We start from the raw sequence: 19,889 nt of genomic DNA on the forward strand, positions 1-19,889 counted from the left end.
CTACTTTGCAGATTATTGATACAAATATAAATCAACGTAAATAAAATCAGCCTCATCTTTACCAACTGCAATATTATAGCGATGAAAACATGAATGCATCAATAATAATAATGATGATAATAGAATGAGATAATCTATGTGATTCCAAAATGGGCCATTTTGCAAAATAATTACTTTTGGTACTGGTTGCAGTCAAAAGCTGTTTAGCCTCTATAAAGATTCCTAAGTGGGATAACTCAGAAGTATCTAATTGGCAGCCATCATAACTGGTCAAAGTCTGTATACGCTAAAGAAATGTCCTTCAATGCTTCCTTTTTTTCATCACATTAGGCATTTAAAAAAGTACATACAAAGCAGCTTTATTTAAAACCAGGCATGTCCATAACAGGTGTCTCATTATGAGTCTTACACCCAGGTTGTATTTTTCCGTGACATAATGAATTCACCTCTACGTGTTTCCTTGACCTCATGATGTTTTCCATTGAGGTTAACGTGGTTCTGGAAAGACACATGATGTTATTCCTTTTGATTATTGGCAGCAGCCCAAGTATATTTCCATGCTAAGACTTTTGTATTATTATTTAATTTGGATTTGAATGCAGGACATTTTCTTGTTACATTGTATGTTTGACATTGTAGTATTGATTCTTTCTTCCATCACTGCCTGCAGGGAAGTGACTAAGCTTGTGCATATTTTACCAAAATCCTCCACTTATAAATACACGAGCCCTTTCTACTCCTTTTTAAAGGGCCCATGTCATGCTTTTCCGGTTATTACCCGTCCCCTTGTGTGTTATGAAGGTTTTTATGCATGTAAACGGTGTGCAGAGTCACAAACCCTCAAAGTACACCCTGTAGCGAGTAAAACTCTAACACAGAAAATACCTCCCCAAAACGCCTCGTTGGAGATACGTCATTGTCCATTTGATTCTTCCATTTCGTTCCGGGTACGGCATGATGTCAAGCCGTACCCGGAACGAAATGGACCAATCCGTGGAGCCGTTACGTTACGTCCGCGGAGCCGTTACGTTAAGCCCCCGCTGATTGGTCCAAATTGACCAATCCACGGACTTCCTCACACACACATCTGTGTGCAGGGAGCAGGCAGCTCTGCTGATTTCTCCTCCCTGGCTGCAGGCTGATAACAGACAGTTGGGATCGCGGCGAAATTCTCTCTGCAGACCCATTCTCACAGCGTTTATCAACCTTTTTCTTACTCAATATCAAGCCACACTTATTGTTTTTACTTCGGCTGTGACTTTGTGTGTGCTCAGGATGAGTTTGGCTGTGTTTGGCTATGTATCCTAAACAAGGAAACAACACCTCCACGGAGCTCAGCGCGATTCACAACGTCCCGACCAATCAGAGCACACTGTGCTCACAGGGAGGGTGGGGGCTGGAGCTATTGGAGCTACAACGAGCCGTTAAAGGCAGAGAGTGAAATTCAGTGAATACACGTAGTTTACAGAGATGCTGTATGAGAAACCAATGTGAGTTTGGAAAAATGCACAATATAAATCTATTCTAGTAGACCTCAACAATGGAATTATGATCAGTGGAAATGGCCATGACATGGGACCTTTAAACAAGACACTTTAACAACATTTTAATTAGAAATATCAGGTCCTCCATCTCCTCTCTGCCTTTCTGTTAATCAGGGGCTGGACAATGTTAACAGTGTTTCTCATCTCCCACCACTGATCTCTTGGACGTGTGCATTGGCAGCATTGTCTCCTCTTTCTTGCTGCCTGTACTGGACAAAAGATAACATATGTTATCTGAGCAGAGTAAAAAAGACAAGGTCACGTTTACAACGATGCATTAGGATATGGTGGGAAGGCTCACTCTATTCCTTGCAACAGTGAATTTGATTTGTTGATATTAGCTTCCCTAGCCTGTCAGCAGAGCCCTGTGTAAATGGAAGAGCCGGTATAGGAAGTGAGACAGGAGAAGATGGATGCACATGATTTGAATCACCAGAATTTAACAAGATTTGCTAGTAATGAAGCTGTCCTGCATGAATGTATAAATTGAGTCAATTTATTTTTTCTAGTGGCCTCATTTGCAACATCCCTATCCTCTAAAGTTTATCATCCAACCATGGCAGCTATAAATATTTAATTTGACCGCCTTTTTAATAAAGAACCTAAAGAACCGTCTTATTATTTTTCTACAGTACCTGATGACGGTATGAATAACTCAACAAATGACGGTCGTTCAACAAAGCCTATCGTCCATCATCTTCATTGCCGAGTAGTTCAAGTGTCATTTGCGTCAAACAGTCTGCCCTTATCGGTTTATTGTCTATCCTGCGTGTTGTGTCCTTCCTCTGAAGTGTGTGAGTGTGTGTGCTGTCAGATAGCCACTCTTCGTCTCAGCTCTGCAGACAGGAGAAGGCAGAAGAATGTCAGCATGCCAGCATCCAGCTGCTTCACTCTTATTGGTATTCGGGGCACACGGAGAAGTCCTGAGCGTCTGTTGCACGTGCCAAGGAGGAATGTGGAAAATGAAGGGTTGGCGAGAGGCCCCCTCCCTCTCATGTTGTCTGAAACTAAAAATAGACAGCATCCTTCCTTTTTTTTTCTATTCCCAGTTTGTTTGTTTCCACACCAGCATCCCTCCCTGGATCTTCCTCTCATCCTCTTCCTCCTTGTCTCTCTGATTGGTCGTGCTCTCCGGTGTCCAGCAGTAGGAGTTCTCAAGTGCGATGCCAGACAGTTTGGACAGTGCTAACAGACTCACCTTGATGAAGGATTAACTATGGGGGTTATTTTTATTTAGCGCTACAGTATTCCCATGGCCAGACTGCACTGTTTAAGCTCTAACAATAAAAGCATGATTATTAAAAGCTCCTAACAACAAATCTCCTTAGTGCCTGCTGATTGCAAATCAAGATGAAGTGCTAAAACAACAGTATGATCTTTATAAAACAGTATTTTATTATTGTTTTATTCAATTATAAAAGTGTAATTGTTTGTGCACGGTTGACCAATGGATGCTATGTTATGCGTGTGTAAATACTCTTTTAGCAGCCATTAGTAGTTAGATAAACCATTTTTTGGTTGCAAATATATCTGAAAGTCACGCAGCTTACTTCTTCCCTTATCAACTAATTTATGATTGCATGCTGTTTGAGTGATGAATTCACGGTAGGTGGGCAGAAGGGATATTGGCTTTCAGTGGATTATGTTCTAGCACATGGCCAACCTTGGCTTAGTCATCTCGCCCACTGCCCGCCCACCAAGAAGATGAGAGTGAGAGAGAGTGAGAGAAAGAGAGAGCGAGGCCTTGCCCTAGGAACACTATCCCACCAGCAGCCAGGAACACCAGAGCCTGGTGGATTTAGAAATCAGTGTCTAGAAAACAGAGTCAGCCTAATGCAGAGAAAGAAGAGAGAAGAAGATACAGACCCAGCGATAAACCAACATTAACCAGAAAGTGATATGTGATAACGACGGTATTAATACTAACAATAAAAAGAACACATTGAAAACAGTAGTACAGGACAAAGTGAGTGTAGTGTGTGTGAGCGTGGGATAATGCGCCTGGGGTCACCTGCATCAGAGAAAGCCCACTATTACATTTATTACTCAGCAGTAAAAGTAACAATTTATATCAGATCTTTTCCCACACATAATCAGAGTGTCACCACTTACTGTCCCCATTGTTACTGCTGCCTGCCAATAAAAGCACAACTACCAGCTATAATATTACAACCTACTTCATGACCTGCTGCTGCTGCTGTCGATATACTACGACTTATGTTACTGCAACTGCTAGTAGAAATGGTTTCAGAATACAAACCACTACATGTAGTTAGAAAATCACACACACACAAGACAGAGATTAAATAAATATATCAAAGCAGGACAGATGTATTTCTTTAAAGCAGTATTGTGCAGGTTTATTTGGCCACCACTATAACGAAGAGCAACATTAGCATTTATTTATACTAAGGACATGTATTACGGCTGCTCGATACTCACTAGCTAGTCACTGATTAATATTGATTTACTGGTTATAAATGTATGTTTATTTACTTTACTAAATATTTGATTTATTATGAAGCTTTCAGTATAACATCTGTGTTAAAATTCTTGGTACAATAGCACCACCCTGGACAGAAAGTTGGAGATTGAAACAGCAGTCTGGTTTCTTCTGTTTGACTCAAGACATGCAGTTCACAGCACCAACACTGTTTTACTACTTGTTAAACGAATAAAAGAAGGAACAGAACTTCCTGTTCAGAGCTGCATTATAGTGCCAGTGTACCATTCAGTGTTCTCAAGGGTCTGCCGTTAAGTTCCTGAGTGAACTCTGATGACTATAAAAATGAAAAGTTAATATTTTACGATGGGAAAAAGTCCTCACATAGAGCTTTAATTTGCATTGGAGCATAAGACTATATCCTTTAGGAATTGTATGATACTGTAAAATGTGCTGTGGTTGCTTAAAGCATGCGATGGCAGAAACACATGGCTGGCAAATTTGGAACAAGATGTGCATTAACCGCAGCGATGTCAAATGAGGATAAATGCCAGGGTTTCTTTTCGCCAGAGTTCAGGCATGGCTGACTACCACTCATCCATGATTCAATGCCCGTCTTTTTCCTCTCTAGTATGGGGTTGTCCCTCTAGGAGGGCGATGTTGAGGAGTCAGGGGAAATATTGAACATCCTTCTGCAGCCATACGCCAGGGAGGAGGATCCTCGGGGGACGTGAGGAGGAATAAGGCCATGTGTTCTAAAAAGCTGGAGGAGTTGATGAAAATCCTGTGAAGAAGGGAATTGTTTATGCAAGTAGCTGTTGGCAACCATCTGGAGAGCTTTCTAAATGAAATAGTAATAATACCATCTGTCCATCAAACCCGACGAGGCATGATGCTTCTGCTGCTGGTGTTGTGCACAGGAATGACTTTTGATTATTAGACTTTCAGCAAGGAAATGATGGAGAAGATTATGGGCTAGCAAGCAGGTCGTATATTATGAAAGGCTTTTTAAAATGCTGTTAGAGGTGTAGAGGGAGATGGATTATTATACAGAACATTTCTTCAGCTTCCAGGAGAAATAATGTTGAAAGTGAGTGGAATCAAAAAACCAAATGCTACTAATTATCAGCCTGCCAATAGTCATACTAATTTTGACTTTGCTTAATGTGGTCTGACGGTGAATTAGCTTGCTTGACATCAAAAAGGTGATATTTTTCACTCAGAAATGAACCTTCTGAGACAAAGACGGCACTCACAGGGCTGTGATTCTTCTTTACTTCTGACTTACAATGTGACAATATACGGACTTATACTGAAATTGTTTCTGAATAAATGAAAAAGTAGCACATTGTGTAGTTGACGCATTTAGCAACACATTTAAATATATATTATAATGTTGGCTGTTAATTCTGGATAACATCTATCTTTGCTGAAATCTTGTAGCAAAAACTGAGCACAAGACATGCTGTCTGTAGTCTGACTTTACAGGGATGTCATTTCTGTTACAGTATATTTTATTTATCCCTTTCCTCTTAAAAAAGGAGTCTGTATTGCTTCAGCAGGATAACAGCAGGACAGGAGGGATGAGTTATGAGACTAAAGGTGTCGTCTAACTACGTCTGAAGACTAAAGTGTTAATAGCTTTTTGGAACCGCCGGGTGGAAAACTGACTGTAAACTGGAGGGGTGACATGCAATGAATCATAGAAATTGGGATAACCATGCACACTTTCTGACATTCTTTCCGCGTTTATGATCTTGCGCTTGGTTGTACTCCCAAAAGGTGACGAAAGTAATGGTGTCAAAAACCAATGAAGAAAAAAAAGAACAAATCCCTGCCTACTTTCTCACCTCCTCACACCTGGAAATTGCTGCGTGAAGTCAGCCTGCTTTTGGGATCGTTGGTTTCAGTAACGTGACGCACAGTCCAAATAATGGTTTCACATACGCAAGTCAATATAGATGGAAACAATGCTGAGTCAAAGTACTTTTAAAAAATCGACTTACTTTTTCATTTATGAGGAAGATAAATCATTTAACATACTTGTAAGACCAGAGGTTTCTAATATTATTATTACAAGACAGAACATATAACTGGCCCTTGAAACTAATGAAGAAGACTATTCATTGAATTTCAAAAGTCTTACTTAAAAAAGAACAACACAAGAGAAATGTGTTTGAAAAAGGATCTTTGTATTTTTTGTAGTGAGAGTTGATTCCTTTCAGCTTAGATTAAATACGATGCTGCTATATCTAGGCACACAGGGAACAACACAACATGCCGCTCAGGTAACCTTAAGTCACAACACCACATGGGGAATCTGAGATCTTCTTGCTTGCCTGCAAACAAGAGTCTCCCTTTCATCCATTAGCAAATCAGACAAAATCAGATCAAGCCATAAAAAGGCTCTCAGTCACACTTCAAGGAGCATTTCAAAGCTGAGGCATCGTGGTTGACAAAATCCATTTGTAATCATCCAAATAAACCAAAGTCTGCGGTAAGAAAGCCATCTGGCCTGCACTGTCCATCTGAGCTTGTTCATGATAATACTTCTGCTGTTGATGCGAGCACGAGTGTTTAACAGTGGCATCGGGTTTTCTTTTTACAGTCCTCCATTATGGAAGTAATGGACAAAGCGGTACGTCACCGACTGCTAAATTATAAAACGCAGTATTGATATTAGGTGGGAGAGGAGAGAAGAGGCATCGAGGAGGAATGATTATCATCTGAAAAATGCATAGATCTTTGCGGTTTGCTGGAGAGATAATGCTGTGAGATGTAAATAGCAGGGAAACATCTTCAGGTTTCTTTATACCTTGTAGGATGCAATGTTATTACAAATAACAAATGTTTTAGAATAAAGATGAAGCGGCGAATAGAAAAACATCCTGAAGTGTGAAATGACAGCCCAACAAACAGATGCTCCTTTTGACTGATGGATCAATGGAGCTTGACTGTGTACACAGAGACAGAAGTGTATTGATAAATACAGCTGAAAGCAAGGCTTATCAAGCACTCAGCTGCAGATATTGTTAAATGGCTAATCCCTAATTAGCAGATCTTCCTTACAGCGTATTGAGACGAACAGTTTGGATGAGTAATTGCCTTCACTCTGGACAGTGTTGTCACCTGGGCATCTGCACCTCATGTCATGCGATCCCCGCTTGCTGTGACTGTCTCTTCTTGTTCTCCATCCCTGAGCTCACCTACTGTACGAGAAGAGACAGGTTGGATAATTAAGGACAAAAAAGAGCAAAAAGGAGACTTTGAAAATGAAAATCAGGCAGCTATAAGTATAAGGTGAGGAATTATAGAGGAGGCGTAATAGGATGGATGATAAACCAAGATATTTCATTAAAAGGTGAGCAAACAGAGCGTGACCATCTGTTGCCAAGGCTCAGGGAAGTTTGTCTTTTTTTGGCACCTTGCTCAGAGTCCACTGTATAACCTTGACTATTTTATATTTAAAGGGATAGTTTGGCACGCCCCCGGTTTGGAGAAGCGGACACATATGGACAAAGAAGCAAAGTAATGTGCTGCTGTGGACTGGGGCAGAATCAAAGCACTTTTTTGCCGTCTAAGAAATCTATATCACTTTAAATGCAGAATATATTCACCTCTTTACTGTACATTGCTTTTAGAAAGCCCTAACTTTGGCTATATATTTCCTTAGCCTTACAACTACCATATTCGTATGCATAATTGCAGGATTTGCCATAAGCAAATGGGACAAAAAAGTAGGCATAATCGAGCAACTTAAATATCAACTACAATAATGTAAATATTTTTGTAAGCAATAATAAAAAAAAGCTGGATTAATAAAGATACAAATAAACTCTGCTGGAGCTATATTGTTTATAATACCAAATATATGACTGTGCTGCATCACAAAAAGGGAATGCAGCTTCGTTACACAGCATAAATTACCAAAGTATATAAATGAAATGATGGTAAGGGAACAAAAGGAAAAGGAAATGAAAGAGCCATTCCTCTTTTTCTTGTCCTCCACAAACAGTATCTGTCTTTCTCCTGCTCTCCCTCCTGTACACCCTCTGTCCCCCTCATGCGACCCCCACTACCACCTCCTTTCTTTCTCTCTTATGAATGAGCAGTGGCGAGCTGCCAAAGATGTCCTTGTGATAGTGGTCGCAGACGGTGTTGCTGTGGTAACTCGGAGACTTAGGATTCATGGCATCTATTCAACAACCTTGTCAGCATGAGCTCAATAACTTCACCCCACCTTTCTGCAGGGACGTTTTATTTGGAATGGCCGAGTGGTGCAGTGCTGCGCAGGTGCAGGTTGAAGTGTCCCACTCACTATGTTTTTATTTAGCTGGCAATTTAACGATTTCTTGTTTTCTTGTTACATGAACTCATTATGTTTAAGGTTTTATCTGACACTTCCTGGTCACACACACAATTGCAGTAGTCTTGTGTTGTATAGATGCTTTAACAGAGCTTGCAGTTTTTCTGTGTGTGTGAGTGTGTGTGTGTGTGTGTGTGTGTGTGTGTGTGTGTGTGTGTGTGTGTGTGTGTGTGTGTGCGTGTGCGTGTGCGTGCGCGTGCGCGTGTACGTGTGCATGTGTGTGTGTGTGTGTGTGTGTGTATGCTGACACAAAGACTAGCTAATATCTCATTGCATATATTTTGTGTCATTTATGTGAAGACTACATATCATGCAGTACACTGTAATGCATAACATATATATATATATATATATATATACACTGTGGTAATATTGTTTTTATTGGTCATGAGGTTTATTTTGTTCTCAGCTTAATAGCCTATGCGTTTCAGTAAACAAAGTCATTCATATACAATTATGGTTATTAAAATGTTACACTTCAGCAATATATCCGATTGATTTGCCTGAGACTCGACAGTGATATGGATATATTTCACTTTAATAATAGATGTGAGTGTTTTAACTTTGTGTTTTGTTATCCAAAGGCTGCCTCACATCGCTGGAGAAGTTTGTTACTGCTGTACTTTAAGTGATTGATTTAAAAAAAGGTTTATAGTGAGTATAAAAGCTTTAACATGCCCGTGCAAAGTGCTCTTGTCTAACAAAGGCCATTACAGTACCAATACCTTTGGTCAGCGTGTTTGGTAGTAAATACGCTGATGACTTATTTTCCTGAGTTCAGCTTTGTTTGTTTAATGGCTCTCCATGAGTAGAAAAGGAAAGTAAGGGATAAACGTTGTTCCTTCTTCAGAGATACTAATATAATGACATCTGCTGAAAGCCTTTCTTTATTATGACATCCTTAATAATGCAATGTCTGTTTCTCAGAATGGTTGCCTATTTGTCTCCTTTTGTATATTTTCTAACCTGGAGAAATGCCAAGTTTGAGCTTTTTAACAAAGCTGTAATCTAATCAAGGCTTTTTGAAAAAGGTGTTTGAGATTGTGTTAAGAAGTCTTGAGATTTCTCCTCCTTAGCTACATTTAGCCCACGACTGGAGAGGAACAGCAACACTTGAATATGTCAATTAAGATGAAATAGATAAGAGGTAGACATTAAGTGAACCTTATAAACATTATTTTGCAAATTAAAATACTTTTTGCACATTTCTCACTATACTACCGCTTCTAAACTGCACAGCTCTTTCACTTTCAATTTTCAATTTTAATTTATATATTAATGATAATCGTTTTTATGTAGGGAATTATGTTACTCTAGTTATCTTTGCACAATTAATTGCCAAAGTAAATTCCTTGTATGTGTAAACCTTACAATAAACCTGATTCTGGAGTTTACAGATTTGTCTCGTATATGTGCGAAATCGAATTGGCTTTGTTATCATAATATTGATCGAGTCATTGACCTTGAAATGGGTTTGCATGTTGTTCCTTTAGGTAAACCACTGCTGGTTTTTGAGGCAAACTAAATATGGAATACTATCGGTCAGCCTCCACCACAGCTTCTTCCGCATCCAAGCACTACGGTTCAGAGGAGAATTAGATGAAGCTACTGCAAAGCCTGTTTTATCTAGTCGAGCTGTCATGCTATATAGCCACAGGTTCTATCCGAGCTGCTCTCAAACAGCCTAAAGGCAGCCAGACTCGAGCTGGGTTGCTCACCTAGTTTGATGCTTAGCTTTTCAAAATATAATAATCCCCACCTTCTGGGTTCATAAGCTTTCATAATATGCGTCCTTGTGCGTGCATCTCTGAATTCTGTCAGAATATATATGCTCTGCTTGCAATGTGACTGATAATACCTACATGTTCTATTTGGTGTGTCATGATGTCTGTGTATTTGGATGCAAGTGCTCTTCTGTGAGTGTTGATTTGTGTGACGCACATTTGGGAGGAATGTATTTTTTCTAACAAGTAGACACGATTGTCCTCAGATAACACTCTAAAGGTAATACTTCCCCATAACATTCACCGATTACAGCCCAGACAGGAGGCAGTGAGGAAGAAGAAGAAACAGGAGGAGCAGGAGAAGAACAAGAGAAGGAGAGCTTCTTAGCGGCTGAGTTAGAGAAGTTTTTTGCATAGGCAGTAACTGAAATGACCTCTGTATAAGTTAACAATTCAATGACAAAGAAAAACTAATAGAGATGTCAGACTTTACAGCATGTAATCTAAACAGGTGCATGCTTCCGAGTTTCATTTCCTTAGTGGGCATCATGTCATGTTTTCCTTCATTAAAAATGCATCCTGATTGGTCGATCCGTCCCTAATAAATCATCTGTCTTAAGGGATTTAAAGTGTATGTAGGTAATGATGATCTAATTAAAGCTCTTTGAAAAAACATGTTTGAGCTCCCCGAGTACTTCGTTTTTTTCTCTCTGTCACCTTAATCTAGGTCACACTATAGACGGATAGCATCATTTGTTAAGGAAGGAAACGATTGAATGCAACATGTGGGTTGTGCAGCACTATCAACACAGGGTTGCTCTACTACTACTATGCCTTAACTCACACTTCAAAGGTCCAGATCATCATAGTTTGCAGCATGTATCTTCAAGCAGTCTATCACCTGACCTCACACAAAGGAGACTTTTGACACACTGTGACACACACCGCAGTTATTGAACCCAAATTATAGCTCTCAAAAACTGTTGTGCTCTCAATTGTGTGCATACTTTTGTGAGAAAACAAATCCTGTTTACATGCTACCATTAGCAAAGGAGAAAAACAACCTCATTTCCAGCCTCGTTTTTTCTTGTGCAGGTAATTGATAAAGGTCACTTCCAAATGAGCTATCTGATGACACACAGTGAAGTTCCTGACATTTACTCCTAAAACCTCCACCTTCCCTGATGTGCCAAAGATAGAACCTGATCCTTTTATCGCTTGCTTTTCTTAGAAACACACCATCAAATAAGGGACTTATGGTGCACTTAACAACGGCTAAAAAGAAATCTAACAGGCCAGCATTGATTTACGAACCCAGTTTGAAATGTTTTTTGCTCCAAACGATGCTCAGAACATTCTGATTGTACCCTGAGTGCCTTCCGTGATAGTCTTTGAAGTGCTCAGAGCTGTGTGTCGAAGCTCAGTATGCGCTTATATCAGGAGCTTTTGTTAGTCACTTCATATACACCGAGTCCTGTGCCATTATTATTCAATGATTCACACTGTGCAGCCAAAACACTCACTCTTATCTGTTAAGAGGCTGCAGAGAAGCAGTCAGACAGCTCTGGGTGGGTGGGAGGAAGGGTGGGGGACGGAGGGAAAGAGAGGAAGAGAAAGAGAAAGAGAGACGTACTCGCTCCCTCTCTAGAGGGAAACGACTTTCCTCTCTTCTTCACAACATGAGGCAGAGAGCCTTCCGACTTCAAGAGCTTTAGATCCTGAATATTCACGCTGGTGGCATTTTACCATGTGTAGGCGGTGAGGGTTTGCAGAGATAGGAGTGAGTGTGTGAGGTATTGATCATTGGTGCTGTTGTCCTTGTTTGCTCTGTGTCCACAGTGACAGCTAACTCTCGGAGAAGGGTTGACATTATGAGGCGCACTTATTAAACGGGGGATTCATTTAATTTTAGAGGGATATGTTTAGAAAGCAGAAAAACAAAAACGAATTATGCATGCATCACATAAAAGGAGGCTACATAAATACTTGATTTAGTTTTTCTGTGCAGCAGTTTGAGAAGCTACAGCTTTGCATGCCCAAATGTATGTTAGTGTTTTTGGCTGGATTTTAGCAAGACTTTCTTCCTTAATTAAAAACATGTTTATTTTTAGAATCCCATTTTCTCCTCTAACTTTGACACGTTTTGGTTGAGAATCACCAATGAATAATCTCACTCTTGAATACTGGAACTGTTAAACATTAACAGCTTCCATCGTATTGTGATGAAATATTTTCAGTCTCTCGAGATTGTCCCTTTTTTAATTTTCTCCCATTAATTCTGTCTCTGTCTTCATAATTAAGAAACGATGACCCTTAACATATCATATCATTGTTCTGGTGCCCCTTCTTAAAACTGAAGCCTATCTTTGTGCTTGTGGTGCATTGTGCTCCACTAAGATTCCTGGTAGTGAAGACATTTGTAAAAGTAGGGAACAATCCAGAAATCATTAATGTGTGGGAATATGAAAAATCCACCAATAAACAACAAAATGGAAGCAAAAATTGAAGGGGGACAGCCAGAAGCTGTTAGGATTGATTTTTCCACTTTTGATATGTGTGTGAGGAATTAAAGTTGATTTAAGAGCTCTTATATTATTGTGCCATAAGCGCCCACCCAATTCACATTAGTGAACCTCCAAGGAAACATTTTGTGGAGCCAGATCTACTGACATGCCTCATGCAGTACATTTGTGGGAGAAAGAGATTAACAGAACAGACTGGAATCTGAAAATGTGTGTTTTTTATCTTTTTATTTTACATTTAGATTTCTCACTCTATAATTCCTGCCGGGCCTCCAATTGTCCTCCAGCAGCTATTTAGTTACAGTATTTGACTGTGCTCCATCATTGTCAAATAGGTTCCAATCCCTAACTGGGATGATTTTCAGCTCCAGGGTATTTGACTAGCTACAAGCTTTCATTATAACACAATGCAACAGTACCAGCTCATAAGCAGCCTAACCCAAGCAGTCACAGATTTTCATATCTATGCGTTTGTCTCATTCAAAGATGGAGAGCACAACATAATTGAAGAGGATGATCTATGAAGTCAGACCTGTTACAAAATAACACTTCAGTGCGGTGAACTCTCAAAGTCACAACATACACACTATGTCACAATTGGTTTTATATTCGGAGTAATCAGATAAAAAGGAAACGTGGGTCCACATTTCCGATATTACGTCATATCGGACGCAAATCTGGATCAGCTCCGTTGTACCCCCGTTTTTAGAGATTTGGGTACGGAGGAAAAGAGAAAGGGTATTATTTTCTGACGCTGCGTGAGTTCCCTGACGCACCAGGGACACATATTTATGTATAAAAGACATCAAAAAGTGCATTTTGCATGATAGGTCCCCTTTAAATGTAGATTGTGTCATTAAAGGTCCCATGTCATGCTTTTCCGGTTATTACCCGTCCCCTTGTGTGTTATGAAGGTTTTTATGCATGTAAACGGTCTGGAGAGTCACAAACCCTGTAGCGAGTAAAACTCTAACACAGAAAAGACCTGTCTATGCTGCCCCAGAACGCCTCGTTGGAGATTTCTCTTTTTCCATTTTTTTCTTCCTTGGTATGGTGACGTGACCATACCCAAATGGACCCATTGGTCCAAAAGGACCAATCCGTGGAGCTCCTCACACACACACACTCTCTCAGCGGTGAAACTGTGACGCGCTGGGGGGGGGGGGTTAAAAGTGTTAGTGGAGCCTCGCAGATGGGGGTGCTGCAGCCCCCTCAGCACCCCCCTCCTTCCCGCGTCCATTCGCGATGTCTCGCTGTCTCGCAGCAAGCAGGAAATGAACCCAGCTCACACTGTCCGCTCCTCGCAGCAGCGAGCCGCGCAGCGTCCCGCCAACACGGCACCCAGACCCCACGCAGCATTCTCATCTGTTTGTCATTACTGGTGTCATTTTCTGGTTGCTAACGCCATTGTAACACATAATCACTGATGTTCCGCTGTAACGGTGGTGGACTCATCAGAACAGAGTGGGCGAGCTGACCAATCAGAGCACAGTGGGCTCACAGGGAGGGGGGGGGGCAGGAGCTCCAACAAGCCGTGTAGGACAGAAATAAAGAAAATGGTTACAGGTGGAGGGAAATTAACCAACATTTTGTGCATGTTTGTTCATATGTGCCTGTTTGTGTCATGTGTTGCCAGGCCACTGAACTCTGAACATATTTTCCATGTGTATATTTTTACACTGAGGGTGGAGTTTGGGGACATCTCTTGGCCTCCGATCCTACTGACATATCGGGGCCATGCTCTACTCTCTGCCTCGCTCCCATATGTGTTCTTGGAAACGAAGCAGCCTTGTGTTGCTCTGCCAGGCCCCTGAGACAACTCCCAGTTTATTCTGTCTCAGTGGCGTGTGTGAATGTTTGCATGATTATATGTGTGTGTGTGTATTGGACCAAGCTTTTAATTTCACTGCGCAGCTTTTGGTTCAAATATGTAACCCGGCCAATCCTGAAACAAAACATTTTTGTCTGAAATGTATTCTAAGTCACATTATGATGTTTTCTTCTTTGCTCTGCAATGTTTATAAGTGTAGCTGGTGGGGACACAAATACGCTGTGATGGATTCATTGTGACAAGAAACTTCATTGCTATACTTCAAAAATGCAATAGCTGTTGCAGAATTCAATAAGTGCAGCTCACTGGAGGTTTTATGTGACAAATGACACAAATCAGAGAAATTGGTGAAAGGAGGGGCACAAACCTAACGGCAGTGATTGTTAGTCACTAACTTCCTCGTCTCCCTCTCTGGAGATGTGAACCACAGAGGAACCTGTTTGTATCTGTGTACCTTTCTCTGTCTAGCTCACACACAACCTCAACTTATTGATGCAAGTTAATAAAAACTGTCTTTTCTTTTCCTCCTCTTCATCTCCCCCCGTTGTCCCTCTGTTTTCCAGATGGAAGAAGTAATAGCACACATGCAGGATGACAAAAATGGCATCCCGATCCGAACAGTGAAAAGTTTTTTAACGAAGATCCCCAGTGTTTTTTCAGGTAAGGCTTCTGCTCTGTTTTTTCTTCTCCTCTAACTCTTCTTAACTTGCCTCTCGCCCACTAAGTACTTCACTTGTACTTTGTTCTGGCCGAACAGAACACTAAAAGTATTTAAAGAGTTGTCGTTTTTGCATTTCACACCAGCAGTGCCAGAATGTCAAGAGGATCATATTTGATTCGGATTTTGCAGCAGTTCAACCTAAGAAAAAATCCATGCTGGAGTGATGCTCCAAAAGATAAACACTACATTCAAAATGTAAGAGGAGTGAGGCCCTCATAGCTGTAAAGCACTATTCACCGCAATATAAACCTACAGTATTATCCTGCAGTATTAAATACAAATGGTATATAAGCAAATAGAAGAAAAAGCTGTACAATGCAACCGTATCATAATTGTATTCCATGATTAATGATTTGTAAAATTCTACTGACGCATTAAGAGAGTTCAAAAATCTAATTCTTGAGTGCTTGTCCTTGAAAATTGTGTAAAAGTAAGAACCAAAATACAGAGGCATACACAGTAAAATTACAAAGCTAACTTTAGCTTTAGTGACGTTAGTGAAACAATGACCAATGCTTAGGGCATAAAAAGAGCAGCTGATGCACAGCCCTTTTTTTGTTGTTTGTTTATTTTTTTATTCCAAGTCTACCACACAGTGTTTGTGTTGGTTTATACGGAGCCCTGGAGGGTTCATAGAGAGAAACATAAATAAAACGAATTATGAATTAGTGCGCATGAGATGTAATTCGTGGCCTCAATTTAAATAAAACGAGGCCATGCTTTATTAATTCGTGCGCACGATATACTTTCTCGTTTGCACGAGATACTTTCTTTTGGTTAGACACATCGAACTGCCCGATTATTACGCCATATTATTAGTTTTATGAAGAAAATGTCCGGTCGCCAGGGCGTGTGTGTGTGTATATTTGTGTGTGTGTCTGTGTCTCTGTGTGTGTATGTTTGTGTGTGTGTCTGTGTGTGTGTATGTGTGGGCATTTGTTTTCAGAAGATATTATGATAGTGGCGTTCGTTCCGGTGCAGTCCGACAACATTTAGCACTAGCCTACATCGAGATTAAGATTAAACGAACTTCTTTCACTTGGGAATACACATATGGAGTTAGCCAGATGTGTGTAAATTACTGTTCATGGTAATTTGAAAACAAATGCCGGTGTCGTGTAGCATTTCAAGTTTCCATAGCAACAACAACTTCCTGTCAACAGCGTAAACTCGCCTTAAAAATAAAAGCATCTAAATAAAACAGGAACTTAACCTAAATTACATTTAAGACATAAACAACTGCAATGAAAGTAACAACAACAATGTCATATCCTTTTCAGTTTCACAGAACACAAATTGGGTTATTTACACATCATGCGCCCTGGTGACCGGACATCTCCTTCATAAAATGAGTAATAGGGGGAATAATCGGGCAGTTTGATGTGTGTAGAGGTGTGTGTGGCTAAAACGTAGCAGCCTCGATCTCTATTCAGCTGTTCTGAAGGTAAACACAGTGAAGGCGTTGCGTAAGAGACACTGCTCTCTGTCACGGACATGAATTCATAGATCAAGGCAGACTGGTTCACAGACTCTCGTGTTTTGCGAATCCGGTGCTTAAAGGTGGGGTAGGTAAGTTTGAGAAACCGGCTCGAGATACACTTTTTGTTATATTCCATGGAATGCTCTTAACATCCCGATAGCAATGAATATCTTAAGTGCTTTGACAAAAAATCCATAAAAAAATGTCATCTGTGGAAGCCGTAATACTGTAAAAAGAACGACCAATCATTTTAGCCGGCCTGGTTAAAATAACTGGATGGCCTACCTGCCTGTCAGCCTTCCATCTGTGCACAAACTTATCTCGTGCCCTCATTGGTCATGTGCGCGTTCGTGTGTGTTGGAGGAGGTGGCAGATTTTCTCCGGTTGTGTTTTTTCAAATTCTAGCGATCTCGAGCCGGTTTCTCCAAAATTACCTACCCTACCTTTAAACAAATAGCTCTACACCTCTGGCCGAAATGTCCCTAAAATGAAGTCCGAGTTTTGAAATATATCTCAAATAATGTATGCACTGTCATTTCCCCACATAGCCTAAACATAACAGTCTGCAATGAAACTGTGGGTGTTTCTCAATCGCGAGTAAAGCTGCTTCAGAGCCACTATCTCAAGCATACTACGTCATCGAGTGCCGCCGAAGTACTGTTCCAATCTCCAGCATACTTGGAAATCTACCGAGCCCAGCGTACTCCGTTTGGAGAAATATCGAGGCTGCACATGAGTAGACTCCGCGGTCTTAAAATCCCCACAATGCTTTGCGCACGGACCAATTTCCCCAAATCTGTGGCGGAAGATGTAAGGCCTCTCATATGACGCACAGCTGCACACTTGCTAGCCTGTTCCACACTTCGTTTTCTGAATGCCAGGAAGTATTCTTGACTCGCTTCTGAAGCAAGATGCTCGGCAGACATGTGCTACCAAGCAAGCGTACTCGCGATTGAGAAACACCCAGTCTCCTGTTCGCTCCACTTCCTACTTGGCGCTCCGGTAACTTTCTCGTGCGAACGAGAAAGTATATCGTACGCACAAATTAATAAAGCGTGGCCTCGTTTTATTTAAATTGAGGCCACGAATTACATTTCATGCGCACAAATTAATAAAACGTGGCCTCGTTTTATTTATTTTTCTCTCTATGAACCCTCCAGGGCTCCGTAGGTTTAAAACACTGTGAGGCTGTTTTATTTTTATTTTACCAAGCCACACAGATCTACCGCTGTTCTGTCAGATTACATTTTTCTCCGATTGCTGAATAAATACTTTAGGGTCATAAATAATATAAAATGTCCCCCTGGGTATCAAAAATGTATTTCTGGTTCTGATCTTAAGTTCCCAATCTTTAATTCCCCACAGAGCAACATGTATCCAGGACATTTGTTCCTGTGAGATTTCAGTTTGCTAGGTGCGCCCACAGCACTTGACAAAGGTGAGAGGGGAGATGAGTAGAGCACGAACAATATACATTCTAAATAAATGTATGTAGCAATCCATGATCCATCAATGCAATATCAAATAAAGATACATTCCACTGTTAGCAAATAGGGTAAACTGTGTATGCTGTTGGTACAACAAACCTACATATCTTCAGGTTCCAAGCTCCTGTGCCTTGCTAGTCACTTCCTGATAAAAGTCAAAGGGATGAGCCCAAAGGTTAGCAAAAACAACGCTCCAGGTTCAATTAAAGTGGGCTGACATTAAAGGTGGACCAGTTATTCTCATAAAACAGGAATGTGACCCTTTTCTTATTAGAAGATTAATTTATATTTCTGCAAGATCCAGTGGTAAAATGTCAAGTAATATTAAGTTTAGTTTTTAATATAAGCGTTACTCAACATTTTTGAATGTTGTACTAACTCCCAAAACATTCGCGCCCTGGCAGTTTCTAAAGTTGTGACAAAGACACATTCCCTCTGTAGCTTCTCCTCTCGAAAACACTGCCACTTCATTTGTGATTACTGGAGCACTGTGTTTTTTCTCTACAACACATTTCGCAGCCCCACTTTTTAAACAAAATACATTGATTTTTCACTTGTTACAATTACAGCAATTGCTTTCATCTGACTGTAGTGCTAAAGTGTCTCTACATAGGTCTCATAATCAAATGTGGTTTTAGAAAGCGGTAATGTTCAGCTGTTGCCCTCTGCTGTGTTTGTGTTTTTCTGCAGCAATATTCACCATCATTGGGATCATTCATTGTTGATGTGATAGTTAAGCAATCTCTTTATATCTCTTTACAATATTGCACATACAGGCCTGCACACCAATACACACACACACACACACACACACACACACACACACACACACACACACACACACACACACACACACACACACACACACACACACACACACACACACACACACACACACACACACACACACACACACCACACACACACACACACACACACACCCGCACACACGCAGTCCAATCTTGATGATATTAATCAATTCCGAGAACAGCCTTGTTAGAGGATTACCTTACACATCTCATTTAAGCTCTGTCTTCGAAAGTGGGTCAATGTTGATAGTGTTAAAATGGGGTTGTATTAATGATCTTAATCCATGGAAAATCTCATTTGGTTATGGTGTCTTCGAAAAACAAGGGGGTGCAGTAAAGATAGACACACTGAGAGACAGCTTGATGGACAGAGAGACAGCCACAGGGACTGACTGTCTCACTGCATGAATTCCCTCATGTCACCATTTCAAACCTTTTTTCTGCTTTCTGTGGCTCTCGTCTCCTTAACATACCTTCACCTGTCAGCATGACACACAGTAATAATAGCTTGGAAAATATATATTTAGCCAACGTGACAAAGTCACATGTTGTGGCGGGGTGTGAAAATGCCCAGGGGGCAGAGGATGCTATTGTGTTTTTCTGAGAAGTGAAAATGATTCAGTTACTTTCTCTGAAAGAGAAGATGAATTTCACAATGATATCCAGCATACAAAAATGTGATGTTCAGACAAAGGGGAAATAGAAGTCATCTATAGACATTTAGATATGACAATTTCATCATCTGTTTTGAAAAATGAAACATGTATTTGTAAGTGATTGAGTGATCTGATGCTTTGACTTATTACATTAAAGAAATGCAAAGTCTGGGCTGTGACTGACAAACTGTGTTGTTACTGTACACAATGGATCCTTCATTATGTCACCGTGCTCCTCTGGTCTTTGTGGACCACAGCCAAACAGAGCTGGCTTGGAGAGGGTGTCAGAAAGATATTTTATAATGG

General features: G+C 40.6%; 1 protein-coding gene across 1 annotated transcript in view; it reads left to right on the forward strand.

Annotated features, from left to right (window-relative positions):
- Positions 1 to 19,889, forward strand: part of rgs7a (regulator of G protein signaling 7a) — a 49,887-nt gene that overhangs the window by 11,937 nt on the left and 18,061 nt on the right. Inside the window, exon 3 of the mRNA XM_034152442.1 lies at positions 14,994 to 15,090. Within this exon, the coding sequence (XP_034008333.1) occupies positions 14,994 to 15,090 (97 nt within the window). The remainder of the gene's footprint in view (positions 1 to 14,993; positions 15,091 to 19,889) is intronic.

This window comes from Trematomus bernacchii, unplaced genomic scaffold (assembly GCF_902827165.1).
Source record: "Trematomus bernacchii unplaced genomic scaffold, fTreBer1.1, whole genome shotgun sequence".
NCBI lineage: Eukaryota > Metazoa > Chordata > Actinopteri > Perciformes > Nototheniidae > Trematomus > Trematomus bernacchii.